Source organism: Pseudorasbora parva, chromosome 24 (genome assembly GCF_024679245.1).
Source record: "Pseudorasbora parva isolate DD20220531a chromosome 24, ASM2467924v1, whole genome shotgun sequence".
Lineage (NCBI taxonomy): Eukaryota > Metazoa > Chordata > Actinopteri > Cypriniformes > Gobionidae > Pseudorasbora > Pseudorasbora parva.
In genome coordinates, this window is record NC_090195.1 from 25579599 (window position 1) to 25607205 (window position 27607).

General features: G+C 40.4%; 1 protein-coding gene across 2 annotated transcripts in view; it reads left to right on the plus strand.

Moving 5' to 3' along the window:
* The window catches only part of mppe1 (metallophosphoesterase 1), a 71242-nt gene that overhangs the window by 26354 nt on the left and 17281 nt on the right, over window positions 1-27607 (plus strand). For both annotated transcript variants that reach the window (XM_067434315.1, XM_067434316.1), the window contains 3 exons: window positions 9510-9578; window positions 9755-9877; window positions 20390-20530. In XM_067434315.1, the coding sequence (XP_067290416.1) occupies window positions 9510-9578; window positions 9755-9877; window positions 20390-20530 (333 nt within the window). The remainder of the gene's footprint in view (window positions 1-9509; window positions 9579-9754; window positions 9878-20389; window positions 20531-27607) is intronic.

Sequence of the window (27607 nt, forward strand, 5' to 3'; positions counted from 1 at the left end):
CTTAATTTATATATAATAAGTATATATAATTATAATTATATTATTTATAAAGACAATCTACATGTTTTTGTGTAAGTAATATGTTGTCAAATATGTATAAACTTAAATAGACAAACTATACAAGTAGTTATGTCTCTTTGTATTAATTTGTCCTGTTATTAACGTAACGTGCGTCATTGACAAAATGCAAGCCCAGATGTTCGAATAGTTTGAATATTCATGTTTGTTTTGGAGGGAATATTCAAACGTTATTTTTGAGCAATTTTAGTGCAAACGACGTGTTTCTCAGCAACAGGCCAGGAACATGACTGATCTAGAGAAGATCTGTGTGGAGGAGTGGGCCAAAATCTCTGCTGCAGTGTGTGCAAACCTGGTGAAAAACTACAGGAAATGTTTGACCTCTGTAGTTGCAAACAAAGGCTACTGTAAATATAAAAAAAAAATCATACATTGTGATTTCTGGATTATTATATTTTTGATTATGTTTCTCACAGTGGCCATGCACCTATAATGACAATTTCAGACCCCTCCATGATTTCTAAGTGGGAGAACTTGCAAAATAGCAATAACTTTTTGTCTGGATGGTCTGAAGATGATATGATTCAATTTTGGTGAAAATCGGACAAACTTTTCTAACAAAATTAAGAAAAAATATGGTTTTAAATGGAAATGGAAATGGACTGCATTTATATAGCGCTTTTATCCAAAGCGCTTTACATTTTTGCCATTGTTTTAAATAATAACAAGATGGAGGAGAGGAAGTTTTAGCAAATATGGCAAAATTGGTATCTAGTAAAAAACGCTGGTTTCGTCTTGATCAAACTATCAGTTTCGAAGATATCTGCTTTTAAGATATCCGCAAACCATATGCCGAAACTTGGCAAGTCTGGTGTTGTTGGACTTGGCAAGGATTTAGGAGAGAAAAAAAAAATACTCCCATGAAAACAAGTCAGTTATAAGCATTTGAAAAAAAAAACATTTTAATTTGTTTCGAAACTACTCAGGCTACCTCAAGACATCGTTGTGATTTTAGTTTTGTCAACCCTATGTTAACCTGAAATTTGTTACTGAGACCACAAAATATGGCAGAAAATGAAAGTAATACTTAAACAATAATACTTAAACATTAGGCTTAAACCATCATATTTGGTAACACTTTAGTATGGGGAACACATATTCACTATTAACTACGATTTTGCCTCAATAAACTCCTAATTTACTTCTTATTAATAGTCAGTAAGGTAGTTTTTGTAGAATTTAAGTTTAGGTATTGGGTAGGATTAAGGGATGTAGAATAAGGTCATGCAGAATAAGGTATTAATATGTGCTTTATAAGTAATAATAAACAGCCAATGTCCTAGTAATATGCATGCAAATAAGCAACTAGTTAATAGTTAATAACTGATCCTCAGAATAAAGTGTTACCTAATATTTTATACAGACTAAACATGCTCAAACACACAAACACATTTTGTTGTAGATACAGATATGTGAAATATATGGTGGAAGCAGTAAAAATTGTAAGCCTTTTTCAGGTTTCACAGTACTCATCATGTGGCAAAATTGTCAATACCAATACTTCAATAGAAAGGAAGTGATGCATTTGACTAAATGTGATTGTAAATGTTATAATAGTGATTTTATAATATCTAAATATGTATATGATGGAGCCCCTCTTGAAATCGTTAGTGTTCCTATTTTTATGGGCCAAGCACCGAAGGTGCGGAGCCCCTCTTGAAATTGTTAGTGTTCCTGTTTAGGGGTCAAGCACCAAAGGGTTCAGAGGCACCTATCGTATCCGTTCTTGTAGTTTTTTCTTCCGCTATTTAAGGGTGTTTTCACACCTGAAAGTCCGCACCGAGGTCCGAACCAAAGTTTGTGTTTGGACATTTGGTTCTTTTTGGTTTGCTTTCACATTGCAGTTATATCAGCGCACCAAAGAACTTTACATGACGCACTGGCGTCCTGTCGTCATCATCTATGTGGGCTGCATCTTAACATTGATTGGTTTGTTAGCGGACGTGCGTCTGACGTCAGTGTGTTGTCAATTCAGCGGCTAACTTTGACAGGAATGAATGAACAGACGCATATCGTTGGCAATACTGTTAATATTATGGCACTACTATCTGCAGCACCAACTATACTCGAGGCAAATCCACCAAATGAACGTCCTCGTTGTGCAAACATTTTATCGGCGCCGACAGGAAAGGAGGAGCTCCTAGAAGATAGGCTTTTTAGCCAAACAATGTGTTTTATTTTATAGTTATGTTTAAATATTATAATGTTATTTTTAAATTTCATCTAGGCTATATTGATTATGAAACGTGCACAGATGTGCAATATATGTCAAAGACATTGAGTCAGAAATAATTTTGACCACTTCATTAGGATTTGTTTTGTAGAAAGCTTTGTATTTTGTATCTTAATTTTAATAAATGTTTCATAATTTGCCTGAATTTAATAAATAAGCTTAAATAAATAATATAGCAGACATCCCGTGACGGAGTGATCATTTGCGTTGCACATGAACTGGAGCGGTCTCATAAATAAACCGAAATTCAGCATAACGTTACTTGTCTCACAGACATTAGAAATATATATAGGCCTATATATATATATATATATATATATATATATATATATATATATATATATATATATATATATATATATATATATATATATATATATATATATATATATATATATATATATATGTGTATATATATGTGTATATATATGTGTATATATATGTATATGTATATATGTATATGTATATATATATATGTATATATATATATGTATATATATATATATGTATATATATATATATATATATATATATATATATATATATATTCACAAGCAGAGCACGCCGTTCACGCGAGCTGACATGACTACACAAGCGGTTCTGTTTAAAATGCTGCGTGATCACTGCTGCTCACGTGTGTTGTGAGTTTAATCTGTGTTTTTTCACTAATCCTACACCAGAACTTCCTGTAAATGGTCTGAAAGTCCGAACTATACAGAAAATGCTTTCACACAAGAAACGAACCGAACCTTTGTTCAGTTTGGTCCGGACCGAGACTACCTCTTTTCGTCGGACCAAATTTCGTCTGTTTGGTCCGGACCATGGTCCGAGGGAGGTTTCACACCTGTAATTTTGGTTCGTACCAAACTGAAAAGTCCGAAAATCCGGACCAAACAAGGTAGGTGTGAAAGCACCCTAAGGGCGTTTTCACACCTGAAAGTCCGCACTAAGGTCCGAACCAAAGTTCGTGTTTGGACATTTGGTTCGTTTTGGTTTGCTTTCACATTGCAGTTATGTCAGCGCACCAAAGAACTTTACATGACGCACTGTCGTCCTGTCGTCATCATCTATGTGGGCTGCATCTTAACATTGATTGGTTTGTTAGCGGACGTGCGTCTGACGTCAGTGTGTTGTCAATTCAGCGGCTAACTTTTGACAAGAATGAACAGCAGACGCATCGTTGTCAATACTGTTAATATTATGGCATTACTATCTGCAGCACCAACTATACTCGAGGCAAATTCACCAAATGAACGTCCTCGTTGAGCAAACATTTTATCGGCGCCGACAGGAAAGGAGGAGCTCCTAAAAGATAGGCTTTTTAGCCAAACAATGTATTTTATTTTATAGTTATGTTTAAATATTATAATGTTATTTTTAAATTTCATCTAGGCTAAATTGATTATGAAACGTGCACAGATGTGCAATATATGTCAAAGACATTAAGATTTGTTTTGTAGAAAGCTTTATTTTGTATCTTAATTTTAATAAATGTTTCATCGTTTGCCTGAATTTAATAAATAAGCTTAAATAAATAATAGAGCAGACATCCCGTGACGGAGTGATCATTTGCGTTGCACATGAACTGGAGCGGTCTCATAAATAAACCGAAACTCATATAGTCAAGCAGAGCACGCTGTTCACGCGAGCTGACATAAGTACACAAGCGGTTCTGGATAAAATGCTGCGCGCTCCATCACTGCTGCTCACATGTGCAGTGAGTTTAATCTGTGTTTTTTCACTAATCCTACACCAGAACTTCCTGTAAATGGTCTGAAAGTCCGAACTATACAGAAAATGCTTTCACACAAGAAACGAACCGAACCTTTGTTCTGTTTGGTCCGGACCGAGACTACCTCTTTTCGTCGGACCAAATTTCGTCTGTTTGGTCCGGACCATGGTCCGGGGGAGGTTTCACACCTGTAATTTTGGTTTGTACCAAACTGAAAAGTCCGAAAATCCGGACCAAACAAGGTAGGTGTGAAAGCACCCTTAGTCTATGGCAGCCCATAGAACCGGTTGCGGGAAAGTTGCATATTTCACTGTTTAAATTAAAGATTGATCCTTATTAAACTTACACAAGCTATACAATCAAGAGCAGTGAGCTCCATTTACAAGACCTAATGCAGGGATATGCGTCATCTTTCTAGACTGTAAAAGTTCACTTAAGGCATATTCAGACTATGTCCCATAGTATAGTATAGTATATGGGCCATAGTTTTCTTTTAGGACACATTTTTACTCACACACACACGCACATATTCTCCTTTCACATACATACATTCTCCTTTCAGATACACATATTTTTACTCTCACACACAAATACCGTGCCTTGCGAAAGTATTCCGCCCCCTTGAACTTTGCGACCTTTTGCCACATTTCAGGCTTCAAACATGGATATCAAACTGTAATTTTTGAAGAATCTACAACAAGTGGGACACAATCATGAAGTGGAATTAAATTTATTGGATATTTCAAAACAATTTAACAAATCAAAAACTGAAAAATTGGGCGTGCAAAATTATTCGGCCCCTTTACTTTCAGTGCTGCAAACTCTCTCCAGAAGTTCAGTGAGGATCTCTGAATGATCCAATGTTGACCTAAATGACTAATGATGATAAATAGAATCCACCTGTTTGTAATCAAGTCTCCGTATAAATGCACCGGCACTGTGATAGTCTCAGAGGTCCGTTTAAAGCGCAGAGAGCATCATGAAGAACAAGGAACACACCAGGCAGGTCAGAGATACTGTTGTGGAGAGTGGCAAGAAGAAAGCCATTTCTTAAAGATATCCATATAAAGTATTGTTTAAAATTTGCTACAAGCCACCTGGGAGACACACCAAATATGTGGAAGAAGGTGCTCTTGTCAGATGAAACCAAAATAGAACTTTTTGGCAAAAATGCAAAACGTTATGTTTGGCGTAAAATCAACACAGCTCATCACCCTGAACACACCATCCCCACTGTCAAACATGGTGGTGGCAGCATCATGGTTTGGGCCTGCTTTTCTTCAGCAGGGACAGGGAAGATGGTTAAAATTGATGGGACGATGGATGTAGCCAAATACAGGACCATTCTGGAAGAAAACCTGATTGAGTCTGCAAAAGACCTGAGACTGGGATGGAGATTTGTCTTCCAACAAGACAATGATCCAAAACATAAAGCAAAATCTACAATGGAATGGTTCAAAAATAAACATATCCAGGTGTTAGAATGGCCAAGTCAAAGTCCAGACCTGAATCCGATCGAGAATCTGTGGAAAGAACTGAAAACTGCTGTTCACAAACGCTCTCCATCCAACCTCACTGAGCTCGAGCTGTTCTGCAAGGAGGAATGGGAAAAATTTCAGTCTCTCGATGTGCAAAACGGATAAAGACATACCACAAGCAACTTACAGCTGTAATCGCAGCAGTAGGTGGCGCTACAAAGTATTAACTTATGGGGGCCGAATAATTTTGCACACCCAACTTTTCAGTTTTTGATTTGTTAAAAAAGTTAGAAATATCCAATAAATTTCGTTCCACTTCATGATTGTGTCCCACTTGTTGTTGTTTCTTCACAGAAAATTACAGTTTTATATCTTTGTTTGAAGCCTGAAATGTGGCAAAAGGTCGCAAAGTTTAAAGGGGCCGAATACATTCGCAAGGCACTGTACCTGGGGATTGTATTAAATACTGATGAAAAGTCTGCAAATAAAAAGCAAGCATGTGCTTTACAACCCTCCAAGTGTGTATACAGATAATTTAAAAGCACTACAACGACATCGTCCGTCCCCCTCCCAAGTCTGTAAGCAATTTGTAGAGGGTCAAAAGCATTTCTACAGGAATTCATGATGTATGTTTTAATGATGAGGTGAGGGAAATGGGCCTGTAATCCTTGGATGAGGATGGATGGAAGACTTTGGGAAGGGGGTTCACAACTGCTGTCCAAGCAGTGGAACCAGCTGGGTATCTATTGAACATTGGAAGAGGGAACAGAAAATTCAACTTAATTGGTCTGCACAGTACTTCAGCACTCTGCCTCCAATGTTATCCGGTCCCGGGCTTTTTCTTACGTTTGTCCTCTCATACGCACGCTGGGCCATCTCCTTCTTGATAATCAAAGTGCTCTCCATCCCTTACATCATCCATCACAGTTTTTCTTCATCATTCATTTCAAAGCGGGTAAAATGTTAATCTAAGTTGTTGGCCAAAACAAGGAATGCTGCATCATCCATAAAGGCAATTTTTTTCTTGTCTTTAAGGGGGTTAGACCATCAAATTTATACCAGTCTATGCAGCCCTTGACTTCCCTGCAGCCAGGGTAGCCTGTATCTTGTCCTTGTACTGACACCTGACCTTATAGATCTCCTTATTAACTTTTCTTTTCATATCTTTTCTGTTCTGTAAGCTTCCTGAAGTGAAGACTCTCTTTTTCTCATTTAGTATGTCCTTTAGTTCTTTTGTCACCCACGGTTTATTATTTGGGTACACCTTGATGGTCTTAGTTGGAATGACAGTACTCACACAAAAGTCTATAAAGCCTGAAATAGCATCTTTTTACACTCCAGGCATCCTTTCAACTTCTGTATACTGTCCTCATTCCACACATGAATCTGCTTTTCAGATTCACAGGCTTAACCCTTTTCAAAATTGATTTATAAGTGGTTCTTAGAAGTGCAGTGTTGTGATCTGAGTCACCCAGGGCCCCCACTGGCACTGGATGAGTATGCCTTGGGGATGGAGTCGTAGCATTAATAGATCAATTAATTTTTTTTCGTGTTGGACAGGTGACATACTGTGAGTAGGTAGACAGTTTTTTTTTTTTTTTTTTTTTTTTTTTGAGGGTACAATTATTTAAGTCAAAAGTTATAAACTTGGGCACATCTGGTGAGATTTTATAAACTTTTTGGGTTGTATTGAAAATGTCTGCTGCATTGTTTATGTCTGCTCTTGGGTGTATATAGACAACAGTCAAAAATATTTGTGGGAATTTACGGGGAAGATAAGAGGGGCGCATAGAAATGTGCCTTCGCGTTGCTGGCCAGTTAACTTGCCACGCTGATAGCAAACCGTATCAACCCGACTATTAAAGCCAGCTCCCATATGCGACTCATAGTGACTATAGTAACGGTCTGTTTGACAATGCATCTAATAATGGTATACACTAAAAAATATTACTATGATCACAAACAAACAAAAATACTAAATGGATTGACTGTACTGCTGGTCGAATTTATCTTCCAACTTCCAACTTTCAAATAATTTTAGGCTTTGTTTGATTATGCGCTGAAAGAGAAAGTGAAACTAAACATATCCAGTAGTATGCATGTATTGCGCTCTCACACAAACTTGATGCACCTTAAAGGAATAGTTCACCCAAAAATGTAAATGTTATGTTTATCTGCTTCCCCCCATGGCATCAAAGATGCAGGTGACATTTGTGGTCTACTGTTTCTTCAATAGAACACAAATGGAAGATTTTAAACTTCAGCCGTTGCAGTGTGCCAATTGTATAATGAATGTCAATGGTATCATTTTAGAGTATGAGAGCTATGAGAATAGAAAAACATAAATGTACGAATCCATATTTATATAAATATAACAGTATTTATATATATATATTTTACCTTGAATGTGATCTATGCACAACAGCCTTGAATACGCAGTCACTTCCAGTAGGTGAGGTCAAATGTACACGATATGGCTTATCGCAATTGGATACAAGTGGCGGAAGTGATCTCTTGCGCTTATGCCTTATCATGTGTTTTGACCTCACCTATCGAAAGGGATGGTGTGCTGAAACCTGATGTACATAGTGTTGTATTTGAGGTATTTTTTATAAATTCTGTTCTGTTTCTCACACAAACCGTTTGTTTAAAAAAAGGGAATATATTTTAAAGTATACAGTAAACAATAAAGTATACTTTTTTCACCAAGGACCACAAGGTGCGGTTCACTTGCACAATGCAGGCCTCTGGAGGGCACAAAATCTAAAGTAGTGAGTTTAGTTATAGGGCCTCAGAGATAGTAGGATATATGTAAACTACATTTCAAAAATACTGTACATGCATAGCGATGATGAATAATAAAGGACTGACAAATACAATTTGAAACTACACTTAAAATACCTTTTAGGTGATACCTATTTAAAAGGTCAATGTCATTCATATTCCATTTGATTTACTTGGTTGTGAGCCAGATTGACAACAGCAGCCATGCTTCAGATTGTTTCTGAGATTCTCCTAGGGATTTAGAAGTGTTCATGAGGGCTAAACTGTCCTAGTGTAATGACTCATCACTCGAAGTGGGACCCATATGCAAGCTTTAATTCAAATGTAGCGGTACAGGCAATGGATAGGCACCAGTAAACACAGAAGCAAACGTGGTTGACACTGACAATTTGGTTGATTGTATCTGACCAATAATAAGCTGGAAAAAGATGCAAATATTTGCACTTGTATGTCAGAGGGGGCTGTATTACGGTATGTGTGTGTGTGTGCGCTTCAGATGTGAGCCTGAAATCTGCGGGGATTCGTAGAATTATGTGCAGTCCCGTGCGAAATTCAGACCGATCACACACACTAACACTAACACGCTATCGTAAGGAAAAGTCCAGCAGAACGCGCGCTCGCCGTGTAACCGGGCTGAGTGAGAATATGCGGCTGCGCGTCAACTCGCTGTCGGTCAGAGAAGGAGAGGAGTGGAGAGCGCAGCTGGGATCGATACTGTAGAAACTGAGCAGGCTATCGTATCTTTTCAGATATTTCAGTATCTATATTTTTGACAACAATAGTTGCTCTGTGCCGACCCAGGCTTTTTAAAAGTGAAATAAATCCACACTTCAGAGCGCCATTTACCGGGCTTCCATGGCTAAAAGAACAAGCAGGCGCGCAAGCACCGGAAATCAGGTGGCCATGGAAACCAAAACTTGCGCGATCCAATGGAATCGTTATTTTTTAAACGGTTCCAAGTTGGAACCGGTTCTCGATGCCCAACCCTATTTAGAAGCTACTAAATTTCCACATTAGGGTCAACTTTTAGACTTAAGATTTTTTTTTGTATGTGAATATGGACCCATATGTAAAGACATCTCAATTGTGGACCCCAATGATTGAAATTAGAATATCTTTCTTTATTTGCATTTTAATGATGCACATGTTAACTGATTCTATTGGGGTTGTTCTTGTGTACTTTTAACTCTTTTTATTCTTTTAGGGTGCAGAGTATGATGGCCAGTGCAAGGACACAGAGCGTTTTGCCCCAACAGCGCCTATTCTACTACAGGTGAGATTGGTGTTTGTTCTGTATATATCACAATAACTTACAACATTTTAATTGTAATATTATTATTAATGTGTAGTTGTAGTAAGGTGTAGTATTTTATGGTATTTCTAATAAATGCATTTATTTAGAAATTGCAGTATTTTCTTCACTGTAATAATGGAATTGGTGTTTTTTAGCATTACCCTCTGTATAGAGTGAGTGATGCTATGTGTACAGGTGTAGACGCAGCCCCTCTGGATGAACGCTACCAGCTGTTTCGGGAGCGTTATGATGTTATATCTAAGAATGCCTCCAAAAAGGTAAAAATAAGATGCTCAGTGGGAGTGTTGAATTTAAAAGTAATGTGTTACAATATGGTGAAGCTCCCAATTAAGAAACGGTTAGTTACTTTTTTTATGGAATGCAATGCACTACATTTGTGTTACTTTCTCATCTCAGCTAGCTGTGACTCTCTCTGTCTTTTTCAGACCAATAAAGTGTTGTGATGTGCTTGTTAAGACTATATCAGACCAAAGTCCGTAATTAAATGTTTTTTCACTTCTGAAACTTTGTAGTATATATAGCATTTGGTGGTCATAGCAGCATAAAAAAAGAAAATAAAAATGAAATTGTGAATGGAATATAGCGCAAAATGCATTTCTGTCAATTGCAAAATAGTTAAAATTAATATTCGTGAGCATGTACAAGGCTTAAAATTGGAATCTTTGGTGGGTTGAATATGCTTCCGAATTGGAATCTGTGCGATCTCAAAATATACTCGGGAGCATTTGTGCGAGTACAAATAATTGTTGAGGTGCGACCTGTTTTAATTTCTCTACAAAACATTGACTAATTACTGCACAGTATGTGCCTGCTGTGAGTTGATACAGTGGCTGAGAGCTGAAGAGATTTTTTTGAAGGAGCAAGTGAAAGAGAATTTTACTTGCCCTACTGCATGAGAAGCCTGATTTAAAACCTCAATACCAAAAAAATAACTAGGCAATCACCAAAACACAAGAATGATTCTGATTTAATTTAATTTAGTGTAAGGGGTGATTGGTGGATAATCTACAGGTGCTGGTCATACAGTCTTGTTCAAAATAATAGCAGTACAATGTGACTAACCAGAATAATCAAGGTTTTTAGTATATTTTTATTGCTACGTGGCAAACAAGTTACCAGTAGGTTCAGTAGATTGTCAGAAAACAAATGAGAACCAGCATTCATGATATGCACGCTCTTAAGGCTGTGCAATTGGGCAATTAGTTGAAAGGGGTGTGTTCAAAAAAATAGCAGTGTCTACCTTTGACTGTACAAACTCAAAACTATTTTGTACAAACATTTTTTTTTTCTTCTGGGATTTAGCAATCCTGTGAATCACTAAACTAATATTTAGTTGTATGACCACAGTTTTTTAAAACTGCTTGACATCTGTGTGGCATGGAGTCAACCAACTTGCGGCACCTCTCTGTACCTTAGCTGTTATTCCACTCCATGATTCTTTAACAACATTCCACAATTCATTCACATTTCTTGGTTTTGCTTCAGAAACAGCATTTTTGATATCACCCCACAATTTCTCAATTGGATTAAGGTCTGGAGATTGGGCTGGCCACTCCATAACATTAATTTTGTTGGTTTGGAACCAAGACTTTGCCCGTTTACTAGTGTGTTTTGGGTCATTGTCTTGTTGAAACAACCATTTCAAGGGCATGTCCTCTTCAGCATAGGGCAACATGACCTCTTCAAGTATTTTAACATATGCAAACTGATCCATGATCCCTGGTATGCGATAAATAGGCCCAACACCATAGTAGGAGAAAAATGCCCATATCATGATGCTTGCACCTCCATGCTTCACTGTCTTCATTGTGTACTGTGGCTTGAATTCAGAGTTTGGGGGTCGTCTCACAAACTGCCTGTGGCCCTTGGACCCAAAAAGAACAATTTTACTCTCATCAGTCCACAAAATGTTCCTCCATTTCTCTTTAGGCCAGTTGATGTGTTCTTTGGCAAATTGTAACCTCTTCTGCACATGCCTTTTTTTTAACAGAGGGACTTTACGGGGGATTCTTGAAAATAGATTAGCTTCACACAGACGTCTTCTAACTGTCACAGTACTTACAGGACACTCCAGACTGTCTTTGATCATCCTGGAGGTGATCATTGGCTGAGCCTTTGCCATTCTGGTTATTCTTCTATCCATTTTGATGGTTGTCTTCCGTTTTCTTCCACGTCTCTCTGGTTTTGCTCTCCATTTTAAGGCATTGGAGATCATTTTAGCTGAACAGCCTATCATTTTTTGCACCTTTATATGTTTTCCCCTCTCTAATCAACTTTTTTAATCAAAGTACGCTGTTCTTCTGAACAATGTCTTGAACGACCCATTTTCCTCAGCTTTCAAATGCATGTTCAACAAGTGTTGGCTTCATCCTTAAATAGGGGCCACCTGATTCACACCTGTTTCTTCACAAAATTGATGACCTCAGTGATTGAATGCCACACTGCTATTTTTTTGAACACACCCCTTTCAACTAATTCAACTAATTGCCCAATTGCACAGCCTTAAGAGCGTCCATATCATGAATGCTGGGTCTCATTTGTTTTCTGAGAATCTACCGAACCTACTGGTAACTTGTTTGCCACGTAGCAATAAAAAAATATACGAAAAACCTTGATTATTCTGGTTAGTCACATTGTACTGCTATTATTTTGAACAATACTGTATAATTAGGATATCATCAAGTTTATTTCACTAATTCCATTCAAAAAGTGAAACTTGTATATTATTTTCATTCATCATTACACACAGACTGATATATTTCAAATGTTTATTTCTTTTAATTTTGATGATTATAACTGACAACTAAGGAAAATCCGAAAAGGTTCAATATTGAAGACACCTGGTGCCATACTTCACGTCAGTTCAGCTTATTAACCCAAAACACCTGCAAAGACCTTTAAATAGTCTCTCAGTCTTGTGCTGTAGGCTACACAATCATGGGGAAGACTGCTTACTTGCTACAGTTGTCCAAAACAGTGTTTCCCAACCTTTTTTTCTGTCATGGCACCCTTTAAAAATTGGTCCAAAAGATGACCATTGACACCTTGCACAAGTAGGGCAAGACACAAAAGGTCATTGTAAAAGCGAAGGGGAAAATTGCAAAAAAAGGGAAAAAATAAGAAGGGAAGAAAAAACTCTACACGCAATGGCGATAACCTCACCCTGGAGAGGATTGTGAAACACAACCCATTCAAAAATGTGGGGGAGATTCACAAAGTGAATGGACTGCAGCTGGAGTCAGTGCTTCAAGAACCCCTACACACAGACGTATGCAAAACATGGGTTTCAGCAGTCGCATTCCTTTTTTTCTTATGTTATGTTGTCTTATGAAAGTAAATTTTGCATTTCCTTTAGAAATCAGGGTCCCAGAGTCTGGAGGAAGAGAGGAGAGGCGCACAGGTTATTTGAGGTCCAGTGAAAAGTTTCCAGACTCAGTGATGATTTGGGGGGCCATGTCGTCTGCTGTTGTTGGTCCACTGTGTTTTCTGAGGTCCAAGGTCAATGCAGCCGTATACCAGGAAGTTTTAGAGCACTTCATGCTTCCTGTTGCATAAGCTTTTTCCCCCCGGAAAAATCCTTCGTGGTTCGTGCTTATATTGAGCGATCATGTGATATAAAAATATTAGTCCAATAATTTGCAGGTGGATGAGAAATAAATAATTGTGTTTGTTTGATTAAGACGTTTACGAGCCTTGTGATCGGGAGAATCATTCCAGTTGCTGCTTCTCCTTCAATATCTACTCTCCCTCATGTGAACTGGCAGGGGAGCTACATACAAACAACTGTTCTGACTTTTGCCACAGGGCAGCTCTGTGGACATATGCATCTAGGGCCCTGACCGGACATAGCAGATTTAGCTTCTCTTGGTCTTGACTAGTGAACGGAGGCGGACAGAAAGCCTGCAGCATTACTGGTCCCGGCACGTTGGTCGGGACCTTGGGAACATATCCTTCCCTCGGGAAAAGAAATGCTTTCACCATTCCTGGTGCAAATTCAAGGCAAGAAGGTGCTACTGATAGAGCCTGTAGGTCTCCTACTCTTTTCAGTGATGAAATCGCTAGGGGAAACACTGTTTTTAGTGTGAGGAACTTTTCTGACACTTCCTCTAACGGCTCGAAGGGAGCCGACATAAGGCCTTCCAGCACTATGGCCAGGTCCCAAGTCGGCACCCTGGAGCGTGCCGCAGGTCTGAGCCTCAAGGTACCACGGAGGAAACGCGTGACCCACGGGTGTCTCCCTAATGATGCGTTATCTAATGGATTATGATACGCAGATATCGCCGACACATACACTTTCAGAGTCGATGGGGATAACCCTGCGGAGAATTTTTCTTGCAAGAACTCGAGAACTGAACCGACCGGGCAGTTAACAGTGTCCAAAGTCTGGTGCGTACACCAGGCGACAAAAACTCTCCATTTGAGTGCGTAAAGTCTCCTTGTGGATGGTGCTCTGGAGTGCAACATGGTCTCTATCACCTCAGTCGATAGACCCGTGTTTATGAACTGGGCCCCCTCAGGGGCCAAGCCCACAGTTTCCACAGTTCCGGGCGCGGGTGCAGTACTGACCCCCCGGCCTGTGAAAGAAGATCCCTCCTGACTGGGATTTCCCAGGGAGGACCTTCTAGGAGAGACATGATGTCTGAGAGCCATACTCGGCCCGGCCAGAACGGGGCTACCAATAAGAGCTGAAGCCCGTCCCGGCGGACTCTCTCCAGCACTCCTGGGAGCAACGCCAGAGGGGGAAAGGCGTACAGACGCAGCCTCGGCCACGTCTGTACCATTGCGTCCAGCCCCAGTAGGGCTGGATGTGTGAGGGAAAAGAATGCTGGACAATGTGTCGTCTCTCGAGACGCAAACAGATCCACCTGGGCTCGCCCAAAGCGGATCCACAGCTCCTCTACCACCTCGGGGTGGAGCCTCCATTCCCCCGGCACCACTCCCTGCCTCGACAGGGAGTCTGCCGCTACATTCAGGACCCCCGGGATGTACATCGCCCTGAGCGAGAGTATCTTGCCTTGGGCCCATATCAGAATGTGATGCGTGAGCTTCCACAACCGACGCGATCTCAATCCCCCCTGGTGATTTATATACGAGACCACCGAAGTGTTGTCTGACCGAACTAACACATGGCGGCCCCGTAGGTCTGGGAGGAAGTGTTTGAGTGCTTGAAACACAGCCATCAGCTCCAGCTGGTTTATGTGCCAGGAGAGCTGATGGCCCCTCCACAGACCTTGGGCCGAGCGGCCACTCATGAACGCTCCCCAGCCAGTTAGGGAGGCATCCGTCGTTAGCATTACGCGACGACAAGGAGCCCCCAGAACTGGACCTTGGGAAAGGAACCAAGGATCTTTCCACTTCACCAAGGCACGTAGGCAGCGCCGCGTGACCTTGATTAGGCGAAAAGGGTTTCCCCTCGGGGAGAACCCCTTGGTCCTGAGCCACCACTGCAAGGGTCTCATGTACAGCAGGCCAAAAGGTATCACGTTGGACGCTGCTGCCATCAAACCCAACACTCTTTGAAAGTGTTTGACAGTGAGTGACTGGCCTAGCTTAATCTGGTTGACGGTATTCAGGATCGTTTTTACCCTGGGCGGAGATAGCCGAGCCGACATCGTTCTCGTGTCCCAAACTACCCCCAGAAAAGTAATGCTCTGCTGTGGCGCCAACATACTTTTCTTTTCGTTCAACCTTAGCCCCAACACCTTCATGTGGGCGAGAACAGCATCTCGATGCTGAACCGCCAGTTGTTTCGACTGTGCTAACACTAGCCAATCGTCGATGTAATTTAGCACGCGGATGCCCTGGAGTCGCAGCGGAGCCAGAGCTGCATCCACGCACTTCGTGAAAGTGCGGGGCGATAAAGCTAGACCGAATGGCAGCACTCGATATTGGTACGCTTTTCCCCCAAAAGCGAACATGAGGAACTGTCTGTGCTGTGGAAGGATGGAGATGTGGAAGTACGCATCTTTTAAATCTATCGTGACACACCAGTCCTCGGACCTGATGTGACACACGATCTGTTTTATCGTGAGCATTTTGAATTTTAATCTTTTTACTGCTCTGTTTAGATGACGCAGATCTAAGATAGGCCTTAACCCCCCATCCTTCTTCGGAACTATGAAGTACCGGCTGTAAAACCCTGACTCTGCAGTGGGAAGGGACCCGTTCTATAGCCTCTTTTCGCAGAAGAGTCTGTACCTCTTGTTCCATTACCAGAGCCTGCTCGGGGCTTACTACCGTGGCAGTAACCCCGTTGAACACGGGCGGGTGTAACCCGAATTGAATTCTGTACCCTTTTTCTATTGTACGCAGGACCCATTCTGAGACATTCGGCAGAAGTTTCCACGCTGCCAGAAAATCTATTAAGGGGACCAGCCTCTCGAGGCTGGTCTCTGGATTTTCCTGTGTGGTCAGCCCGGTGTCCTCTAACGAATAACCGGCAGGTAGCAACCGAACTGACCGCCCAGGGGCCCTCCCGAGAGGGCGCGAAGATCCCCAAGCCGCTACGTTTCCGGGCGGACATGGAGATATGCGTTCGCCGGGGACCGCCGCGCCCTGAAGCACCAATGGTGGCAGGGTTGGCAGACCGGCCCCCCGATGGCACCGGGAAAGAGGTGTCACCACTTTCCCGGAGGGGACTGCCATCGGAAGCCCTGCGCTCTTGGCGTCAGGACTTCTTAGCCGAGGCCTTCCTAGCGATAAGGACGGTCCTCAGATCCGTCCTACCGCGGGAAGGTCCCGGCTGAGCGCGTCGCCCGGACCCCCGTTCTCTCTGCAGGGGGGCCCGAGCGGCCACGCTCTGCTTTTGCTGCGCTCGATGCGCTACGGAGGAGGACGTACTCGGCTGGGGCTGCCCCCGCCCGGCAGCTCCTGGGGGATATGATTTGCGGGGGAGAAACTTTGAAAACGCCGCCGCCTGCTTCCTGGCCTCCTGGTAACGGTCGACGACCGTTGTTACAGCGTCACCAAAGAGGCCAGTAGGCGAGACGGGCGAATCCATAAGAAATGTTTTATCTCTCTCTTTTATATCTGAAAGATTTAACCACAGATGTCTCTCCGTGGCCACCAGGGCTGCCATAGAGCGGCCGATGGATCTGGCCGTCTCCCTGGTGGCACGAAGAGACAGATCTGCCGCCCGTCTAATTTCGGCGATCGTTTCTCTCCCCACTTCCTCTGTTTCTTCATCAATATCCCCCAACAGATCAGCTTGATATGCTTGCAGGACGGCCATCGTATGTAAACAGGCGGCCGCCTGCCCTGCTGCCGAGTAAGCCCTGTTTACGCTCGCGAGCTATCTCTCCCCCGAGTCAGCATCGTCGCTGCAAGCTCCGCAGCTGCCCACCAAGCCCGTAAGAACAACATCAGCGCTGGTGGGCAGCTGCGGGGCTTGCAGCGACGATGCTGACTCGGGGGAGAGATAGCTCGCGAGCGTCTCTTCCACCCGCGGCATCGCCGCATAACCATGAGCCTTCAACCCGTTTATATTTGAATATTGAGATGTGGACGGGTTAAAGACTCTGGCAGATGCTGGTTTAGCCCAGGACCTCGACACCTCGGTGTGGAGGTCCGGGAAAAATGGCAAGCCCCGCCTAGGAGGTTGAGTATATGAGGGCAGAAATCTTTCATCTAGCCTGCTTGTGTGTTTTTGTGACTTATAACACTCGGCCGGCCAGTCTAAACTTAATCTGGCAACGGCGCGAGTGACAACCTCCATTAGCTCCTCCTGTGCGTGTGTGTGTAATGGTGAAAGAAGTTCGTCAGTTTCATTTACGCTTACAACATCCAGTTCCTCGGAACTGGAGTGCTGCAGCTGATCTTGTGCCTCAGCGTGAGCGGAAGAAACCGCAGAGCGTGCTTCCAACTCGCGAGCTGAGGCTTGAGATCCAGCGGGTAAGGGCAGAGATAGGGGATCACCCGTCTCTAACCCCGCCACCAGATCTAACTGCGATCCCCAAGACGCGAGCCTTCGCTGTGCCTCGGCAGCAGCGGGACCCGAGCCCTGAGGACCACGAGCCAAAGCACTCTCCTCGAAGAGTGCCCGGCGTGATCTTAATGTACGCATTGGGAGACTCTCGCAATGCTCGCAGCCAACCCCCTCGAGAGCTGACTGGGCATGCTCGAGCCCCAAACACATAACGCACAGGTCGTGTGTATCTCCACCCGTGATGTAACGAGGGCAGGGAGGAACACAACGCCTGAACTGACTAGACATTCTCTTTTCTCTTTTGACACACACACAATAAATGGACATACAATATCACACAGAGCGCTTGTGAAGACACAGAAGCTAGTGACTGTTTGGTCCGGGCATGCTTTATAGCTTCCTGGTCGATGACGTCACCCACCCGTGACGTATCGTCCCGCTATTGGACTGATTACACAAGTGCTTCATGACGTGGCACGCAGAGGCGTCCCCTAGCATTTCGACGCAGCTCGAAGTTCCCTCGAGATAGGGAACTTATTCTATCCTTGCCGTGGGCATTTACTTCCAAGTTTCCAGTGTGGCATGCCCATCAAAACCCAGCGTTTTGGAGAGAGCCTCAAAACCAGTGTAGAAAATAGCCTATTACTTATTAGTTAGGATGTTTTTGAATGTAAAAACCACATAAACGTCATTAGTTAACCTCATATAAGAGTATAATTAAAAAACAAGCCAGTTGATAACACAAAAAAAGTGAGTCACTTAACATGCATATTTCCCCTTGTTTTACTCTGTTCCTATACTATTTTAAGTTATGACTCTTAGGTAAAAAAATTTATAGTGTCTAGTTTAAAATAAGACCAGATTTATGAATATAGACCATACGGTTTAACAGCTGCAGATCTTTTTATTTAGGTATGTCATATTCAAAGAATTCTCAAAAATAGGGGTGCAGATTAAGAGGTTAAACAGTCTTTTGTTGTTTAATATTTACAGAAACTAACAGAATAAACTTACCTCACAATTGGCTGGCAGTTACTCTTAGCTCCATGGGCGTGGTGCATTAGTGGATAATGAAGAGGCTCATGAACAACTGACATCTCTCTTTTTTCAAACGGATTATATTAACGCAGAACATTTGTTTTTAGATTTGATTCACATTAGTGATCATTTTCTGAAGAGAATGAGATTAGATGTTGTTGACAGAGGCTGCAGATCACACATCATGTTTGTTTTCTTTATTTTGCAAAAAGCACAACTTTTTGTTTTTATTGTGACAGTACACAAATAAAAGAAGAAACTTCACAGATTATAATGATGTATAACACTTGCCCAAATTATAAAAATAGATGAGTCTCTTTGGCAGTGATAAGAAATAAATTGTGATCATTGATCTCTAGTGACAGACAAACAGGACAAAATGTTAATTTGCTGCCTAATATATTCCACCCTCCAACAGGTGCCTTGATGAAGAGATAATCAAGTGTTATTCACTTCACCTGTCAGCGGTCATAATGGTATGCCTGATCGCTGTGTGTGCATCAGTGCTACTAAAGCCTAGTTCACACTGCCCGATTTTTGCCCTGAGTTTGAGACGCCGATAGGTTTTGTGAAATCGCTGACAAAAGCCCGAGATCATAGGCAAATCGGTGCTCGTGCACACAAGTGACAATCACGCAGTTTGAATAATCAAAGACGCGATCAGAGAGAATCGCAGATGAGTCGCTGACGCCGGTGAGATATTTGGCATGCTAAATATCTGGACCTGTCGGCAATTGAAGATCCTGCTGTGTGAACTGTGTGCTCACTGAAAATTACATCGGCGATGAACGACAGCCAATGAAAGAGTGAGATACAGGGCAGCTATGTTCAGGGAGGAGTAATAGAGCAGAATATCAGTATTTTAATAGATATATTTACAATTCTATCAAACAGAAACAAAGCCCAAACATTTGCACATCCATCCGCAGCAGCAACACATTACAAAATTATTTATTTACCTCAAACTCTCTTTGCAGAACACAATCCTCTGTCTCTCCAACAATTTCCACCACCATAATCTTTTTTCCTTTTTCTCCACAAATCAGCACACATGCAATTTGAAGCAAACTTTGTGCAGTTTATCATTTTTAATAACAATTCCAAGTCTTGCTCGAGAACTCCGGTCTGACGCACGTGTGATCTCGCGTTTTTTACTTGTCACATCGCACGTGTAGTTGGGAAACATAGTTTGCGCACCGGAGAGAGAGAGTTGTCGGCAATTCTTCCTCTTGTTCAGTCATGCAGTGAGAACTCCTCTGTCGCCAAACTATCGTGCAGTGTGAACACAGCAGTGACTGAATAATACCCCAGATAGTCATGCAGTGTGAAAAGAGCAGTGACCCGACGAGTTTGAAAATCGTGCAGTCTGAACTAGGTTAAAAAATAAAAGTAAATTTTTGAGCCCTGATGTAGAACTTGGTCAGTGAGCCCGAAATGGTTAACAACCAGATTTGCTCATTTTAATTGAGGGGTGCTGTACTCTCAACCTGAGATGGATTTGGGAACTTATCATTTCTTTTCAAAATAAGTTTTACCTGATTTGTTTGACAATTTCTGGGGGTCAGGATGCACAGGTTTATATCAAACATGGTAACTGATCACTTCTGAGAAAGAGCTGCATTTGACAGTCTCTGAGATTCATCAAATATATTCAGATGTTTGTTGATTTGAGGAACTTGGTATCAAGTACACACTATATCAACAAGTTCTTGGACAGAATAAGCCATCTTTATAAGAAAATTTAATAAGAACAAGAAATTGATATAAAACATGCATATTAAAAGCAGATAATCTTTTCCAATAACAGCTCTTGTGGTGGTTCAAGCCCCGGCTCATTCTGAGTGGCCACACTCACAATGGTTGTGAGGTACTGCATGAGAAACTCTACCCTGAGATCAGTGTCCCATCCTTCAGTTGGAGGAATCGCAACAACCCCAGCTTCATCCTGGTAATTAAAGAATGAGTTTTAAGTTTTGTTCGCCTATGGTGCATTAAAGATTGTTTAAAGAAATGTAATCATCTGGTTTTAGTCAGGTTTCTGTCAAACGCAGCACAGGTTATGATCTGTAATCATATAATTTACAAAAAGTTATTTTTTTTTAGAAAGAAATCTAATATTCAGCAAACTGAGCTTTATCATTTGTTCATCTTTAGGGTCGCTATTCCACCTCCACAACTACTGTTCTAGGAGAATTAAAAAACTAACAGTCAGGAGGAGAAAGTTCCTTTAGGGCTGTAGAATCACCAGCACTAAGCCATGTCTCTGTCATGAATAAAAAATCAAAACCATGAATAGTGAAAAAGTAATTTAAAGAGATAGTTCACCCACAAATTAATCTGCCTACCCCAGGGCATCCAAGATGTAGGTGTGTTTGTCTCTTCAGTAGAACGCAAATTAATTTTTAATTCCAAACGTTGCTCATGTCAATGTGGTGTTTTTTATTAGTCACTATGAAAGTAAAAAACACAGACATACGAATCCATATTTAACCCTGCAGCTCATGGTGACACATTGATGTCTTAATACACAAAACGACTGGTTTGTGTTAGAAACCGAACAGTTTTTATATAACATTCTACCTCAATACTTCCTGCAAGTGAGGTCAAATGTACAAGATATGGCATATCTCAATGGGATACAAGTGGTGGAAGTGATCTCTTGTGTGTATCGTGTAATGACACAATACTTGACCTCACTTGCAGGCAGTAATGGCGCTGGGATAGCTGATATACATACATTTTCTGTCATCTTTTGGAATATCTGAAAGCCAGGTTCACCTAATATCTGTTATTAGTAGCAGAACACATTTTAGACATGGGAAAAATCAATTGTTTAGTCAATCAATTATCAATAATAGTCAATTGTCAGCCAGATATGGGTCAAATCCAGATCAGATGGTGGACCTGCGCCCAGACATGACCAATGCATCCCTGGAGTGTCTGCAGAGACCATGTCAATTAGTGTCTCCTCTGAATTGGCCTCACCGACACATCATCCTAAATAAGCCCGTCTCCAGCATTATGACTTTGATAATTTCAATATTCATATTTAATCATTGTTTACTATATGTACTGTATGTGATATATATATTCATATGTATGTCTATATGTGTGTGTATATACACTCACCTAAAGGATTATTAGAAACACCATACTAATACTGTGTTTAACCCCCTTTCACCTTCAGAACTTCCTTAATTCTACGTGGCATTGATTCAACAAGGTGCTAAAAGCATTCTTTAGAAGGGATCCCCTGGTGTTGAGACTTGTATGGCTTAATATAACATAAATGATGTCTCTTACTGAATTATGTAGTAGAAAACCCATGAAAGATCTACGTTATTTAAAAAATCGATTTTATATTTGGACCATGGGCGGCGCCATTTTGTTTGCGTTCTAGGTTGACGTAGATGACGTAGATTGGTTGAACTCCTCAATCAGCTGGCGTTACCCGTAGCTATTTTTACCACAACGCAACTCGAAAATTGTTTCAGAGTTAAACAAAACCAATGAATTGCTTTGTAATTGTACTTAAAACACACTCAAACATACATGTGCACACAAACTCACCTACACAAACAGATCGGCAGCCGGGCACACACACCTGACAGACTGTGTTATGTCTCAATCGAGATGTTGGGCTGCTCAGTCTCCATGACAGGGGCTGAATCCGAAATCGACCCCTATACCCTGAAATAGGGCATTATTTGAAGGGACGGCCATTTGTAGTGTTGTCCGACATCATAGTGGACATGTTCGAGTGCAGTCATTCAGTCTCACGTTGCACCGCAGTGTACAGCCGATTTACAACAGCTGTCCGACTTCACGCACCCAAACATACATGTGGACACAAACTCTCTCGCTCACACAGACTCACACACACCCCAACAGATCGGCGCGAACACACACACACACACACACACACACACACACACACACACATATGAGGCGCGAACAGATCGGCGCGAACACACACGCACTGCGTGCGCGCATACATCACTATTCCCTGTGTTGATATCATAGATAGACTGTTGATATGCAGTAGATTAACTGTAATGCCTAATGTATCCAGCAGAGGGAAATATCTAGGTAGGATGATGGGATAAGTTAACGTGAGGAAGAGAGGCAGGATGTTTTGGTGATGATGCATGGGATTAGTTTGTGCATTAAAGTTTGAGCACGCTCAGTGAATTAACCTCAATCTTTAAACTTTCACTTTTAAGACACAAATTACTTTCGCTACTTTTGTTCACTAATACAACTTGAAGGAGTGAATGAAGACAAATGCGTGAAGTCGGACAGCTGTTGTGTGTAAATCGGCTGTACACTCGTTATTGCGGTGGAACGTGAGACTGAATGACTGCACTCGAACATGTCCACTATGGTGTCGGACAACACTACAAATGGCCGTCCCTTCAAATAATGCCCTATTTCAAGGTATAGGGGGTCGATTTCGGATTCAGCCCCTGTCGTGGAGACTGAGCAGCCCAACATCTCGATTGAGACACAACGCAGTCTGTCAGGTGTGTGTGCCCGCCGATCTGTTTGTGACTTGTGTAGGTGAGTTTGTGTGCACATGTATGTTTGAGTGTGTTTTAAGTACAATTACAAAGCAATTCATTGGTTTCGTTTAACTCTGAAACAATTTTCGAGTTGCGTTGTGGTAAAAATAGCTACGGGTAACGCCAGCTGATTGAGGAGTTCAACCAATCTACGTCATCAACCTAGAACACAAACAAAATGGCGCCGCCCATGGTCCAAATATAAAATCGATTTTTTTTTAAATAACGTAGATTTTTCATGGGTATTCTACTACATAATTCAGTAAGAGACATCATTTATGTTATATTAAGCCATACAAGTCTCAACACCAGGGGATCCCTTTTAGAAATGTTGGCCCATTTTGATAGGATAGCGTCTTGCAGTTGATGGAGATTTGTGGGATGTATATCAAGGGCATGAAGCTCCTGTTCCACCACATCCCAAAGATGCTCTGGTTGAGATCTGGTGATTGTGGGGGCCGTTATAGTACAGTGAAGTCATTGTCATGTTCAAGAAACCTTTTTGGTTTTCTGATTTGTGACATGGTGCATTATCCTGCTGGAATTAGCCATCAGAGGATTGGTACATGGTGGTTGTAAAGGGATGGACATGGTCAGAAACAATGCTCAGGTAGGCCATGGCATTTTAACAAATGGCCAATTTGCACTAAGGGGCCTAAAGTGTGCCAAGAAAACATCCCCCACACCATTACGCCACCACCACCAGCCTACACAGTGGTAACAAGGGATGATGGATCCATGTTCTCATTCTGTTTACGCCAAATTCTGACTCTACCATCTGAATGTCTCAACAGAAATCGAGACTCATCAGACCAGGCAATATTTTTTATTTATTTAACCCCGATGAGGTCTTCTACTGTTGTAGCCCATCTTCCTCAAGGTTGTGCATGTTGTGGCTTCACAAATGCTTTGACTGTTATTTCAGTCAAAGTTGCGCTTAAACTAAGCATGTAAGTGCACAGACTGTTCCGTGTGTTTGCAAGAAGAGAAATACTCTTCTTTACGATTTCTTTCTCTTTGCTCTTGGCATAAACACAGTCGAAACGGCAACAACCAATCAGAAATAGGCTTCAATGACTGACCAATGAAAACACGACATCATACATGGAATCTTATTTAATATGGAATCTTATTCAATCTTGCATTATATCTTGTTCAATATGATATTGAACCCTACATGGAATCAGAATCACTTGAGTTTAATTATTTCAATAAAGATAAGTTGTAATGGATCCGCTGAATCGACAATATTTTAGTTTTTGTGCGAAATATGTAAAATATACCTTAGAAATGTCTGGGAAGAGGGCGATTGGATTATTTTACATATTAACCTAGACTGTCTAGCCTATCTACACAACCACATTGTTCACACTACAGGTGCCATGACCATTTGAAAAAGATTTGAGCCAAATGGATTTAAATGCAGATTCCAAAAGGCAAAAATAATTTAAATATGAACAAAATGCCCCAGTAAAATTGTGCTATATCTAACTGCATCAAACACACATGCAACAGAATAATACTAATTAAACATACTGACTACTAAATGAATGAAATCCATTTTGTTAGGAAAATGTTATTGCAATTTGTGAATTAAGTTACCTTTCACCGCAAAAGCTGGCATGAATTTCTAAATAATCCACTGGCAGTGGTGGAACTAGACTTTTATACCATGGGGTGGCCAAGGCTACTTTAGGGGTCCATAGACCGTGGATATCATGTGTAATACTTATTTGTTTTCATTGTTTTTACCGATGTAACATTAAATATGTAACAATAAATAAGCAACCACAACAGTAGATAGCAGTGAAATTTCACAATTCTCAACTGATATCCCACATCAAAAACTACATGCCTAATATAAATGTAAAACATTATTGAATACAAGTGAACAGTTGAAGTTGCAGGACACAGTGATTCAGGTACAGAAATTAAATAATCAACCATAATAACATTGCATAATCTTCACTGTATAAATTAAATATAGATTAATGCATGTTAACTAAAGTTATTCAGTCAAGTTCAGTGGGTGTTTCTTTTCTTTTCTTTTCTTTGATTAACATGATAGACTGAATGATGTAGGCTATATGCTGTTGCGGTCACTTTAAGACCAAATGCACAATATTGAATCTAATACCAGACACAAATTTTATTTGCAACTGGGGATTTGGGGATTTTTTTTTTCTATTGTAATGCATTTAAGAACTTTGAGAGAAGGACATGATTGAGAGCAGGATGTGAATTATGTGCAATTCAAGTTTTTCCAGAAATAGGTCTAATAACTACTTCATATTTGTTTTGAGCAAATGGTTTGATAATGTTGAATTTTTTTAGAGACAGGCAGCCTAAAAACACAATAATGCAATCAGCCAATAAAACAAATTACCCCCCCCCCCCCCCCCAAAAAAAAACACAACAACAACAACAACAACCTATTAATATAACTTAAAGCTAAAGTGCATATTGTTTTCGATGTTAAAATACCTATATACTCACATTGTCAAATGTAGAAACTATAAATATGAAATTCATTAGCTGATTTCTTTGCTAACTATACACACTGTCTCTTTATTGCTAAATGAATACGATTATTTTTATATTTTGTTTTAAGTGACCTGTCCATCTGCACACAACAAATGAGTTTGAGTTTGTCTGTATGTTGATACAGTGGTGCAAAAAACATCACACACTTTAGCTTAAAAACAACTTGTAAGATTTACTTGATAAAATCTTTGTAACAATTTGCACTCAGTTTTTCTAAGTAAAATTTACTGCTGCGATATCAAGTACAACTTACTTGCCAATATTAAGTAAAATGTACTTAACTATAAATGTAACACTTGCAAAGACATTAAGTGAATGTTACTTAATTATATTTAACTTAGCATGTTGTATTTATTAAAAGTAATCAAGTAAATTTAATTTTAAAAGGAGCATAACTATTGTGAAAGATTTATAAAATTGTATTATTTACTCTTATGAAGTAATTAAGTAGATTTTATAATGTTTGTCCTTTTGACAATTTGAATTACTTAGTTGAATTAATTTATATTACTCACTATTATTATGTAAATGTTGCTATTTTAAACCAAATAAATGTAATAATTTTCTCTGCATCAAATACATGTATCACAAATCAAACATAAATGCAATAAAGTTGAACAGTTTATTATGTCAAAATTTACAATTAACCATTAAATCAGTAATGTTCACTTCAATTGATCAAGTAGTTAAGGTACATTCATTATAATTTACAATAACTGTAGAATTAACCATGTATGGTTCAACTAAACATCAGCACCCAACAGTGGCATAACTAACATTAAAGGGTTAGTTCAGCCAAATATGAAATGTATCACATTTGAGTCCAAAAATAACAAAAACTTTAAACAAAACAACTTTATTCAGCATTGTCTTCTCTTCCGTGTTTGTGTTCAATCCTCAAATAAAGATTCAAACGGTGAAGAGAAGCCAATGCTGAATAAAGTAGTTGTTTTTGTTATTTTTGGACCCAAATGTATTTTGGATGCTTCAAGAGACTTTAATTAACCCACTGATGTCTCATATGGACTACTTTGATGATGTTTTTATTCCCTTTCTGGACATGGACAGTATAGTGTGCATACACTTGCATACGATCTCGGACTAAATATTAAATATCTTAAACTGTGTGTGAAGATGAACGGAGGTCTTATGGGTGTGGAGCGACATTAGGGAGAGGAGTTAATGACAGACATTTCATTTTTGACTGAACTGAACTAACTTAACCCTTTAATGACGAGCACATGCATAGTCCAGCTGAAACAGAATGGTCACTTTTCCTTAATGCTCATTCATCGACTGGATCCTCTCGATCAGCTCCATGGACGACCATCTTAAGGATATGTTCAGCAGCAACACTGCGACTGTCCTCCTGCATACAGTTTGTAAGAAAGAAAGAACACAATTCCATTTAAGAAATAGAATTACATTTATAACATTACATTTTATTTTCATTAAAAAGGTGACCGGACCTTCATGTCGTTTGCTCACTAAAATAGAATTGCTGACATTCATGCACTTGTTGCTAACGTTATACATCAATGCTTATTTGGTATCAGAGTTCACCTGCCATCCAAACTTTCCTTCTTTAGTGCAGAGTGCAGACTAACTTATGCTTTGATATAATAATTGCTGTGAAATTTTCAGTGGATATAAAAACAACTAACTTAGACACTTTTAAAAAATGCTAACATTAGCTAGAGGACACACACACAGGCAGCCAGCACTTAATCACGGCCAGCTAACATTAAATTATTTTGAAGTTAACCAGACGGTGACTTTTTCTACAAGAACGTGGCTAACTACATTTAATCCCCTCTATCTTTGACTAAACACCAGTCTCAACTTTATAGAAGTGGATAAAGCTTTAGCTTTAGCTACCGTTATTGTGATTAAAACTCACTTTTAGTCAATTTTAAACC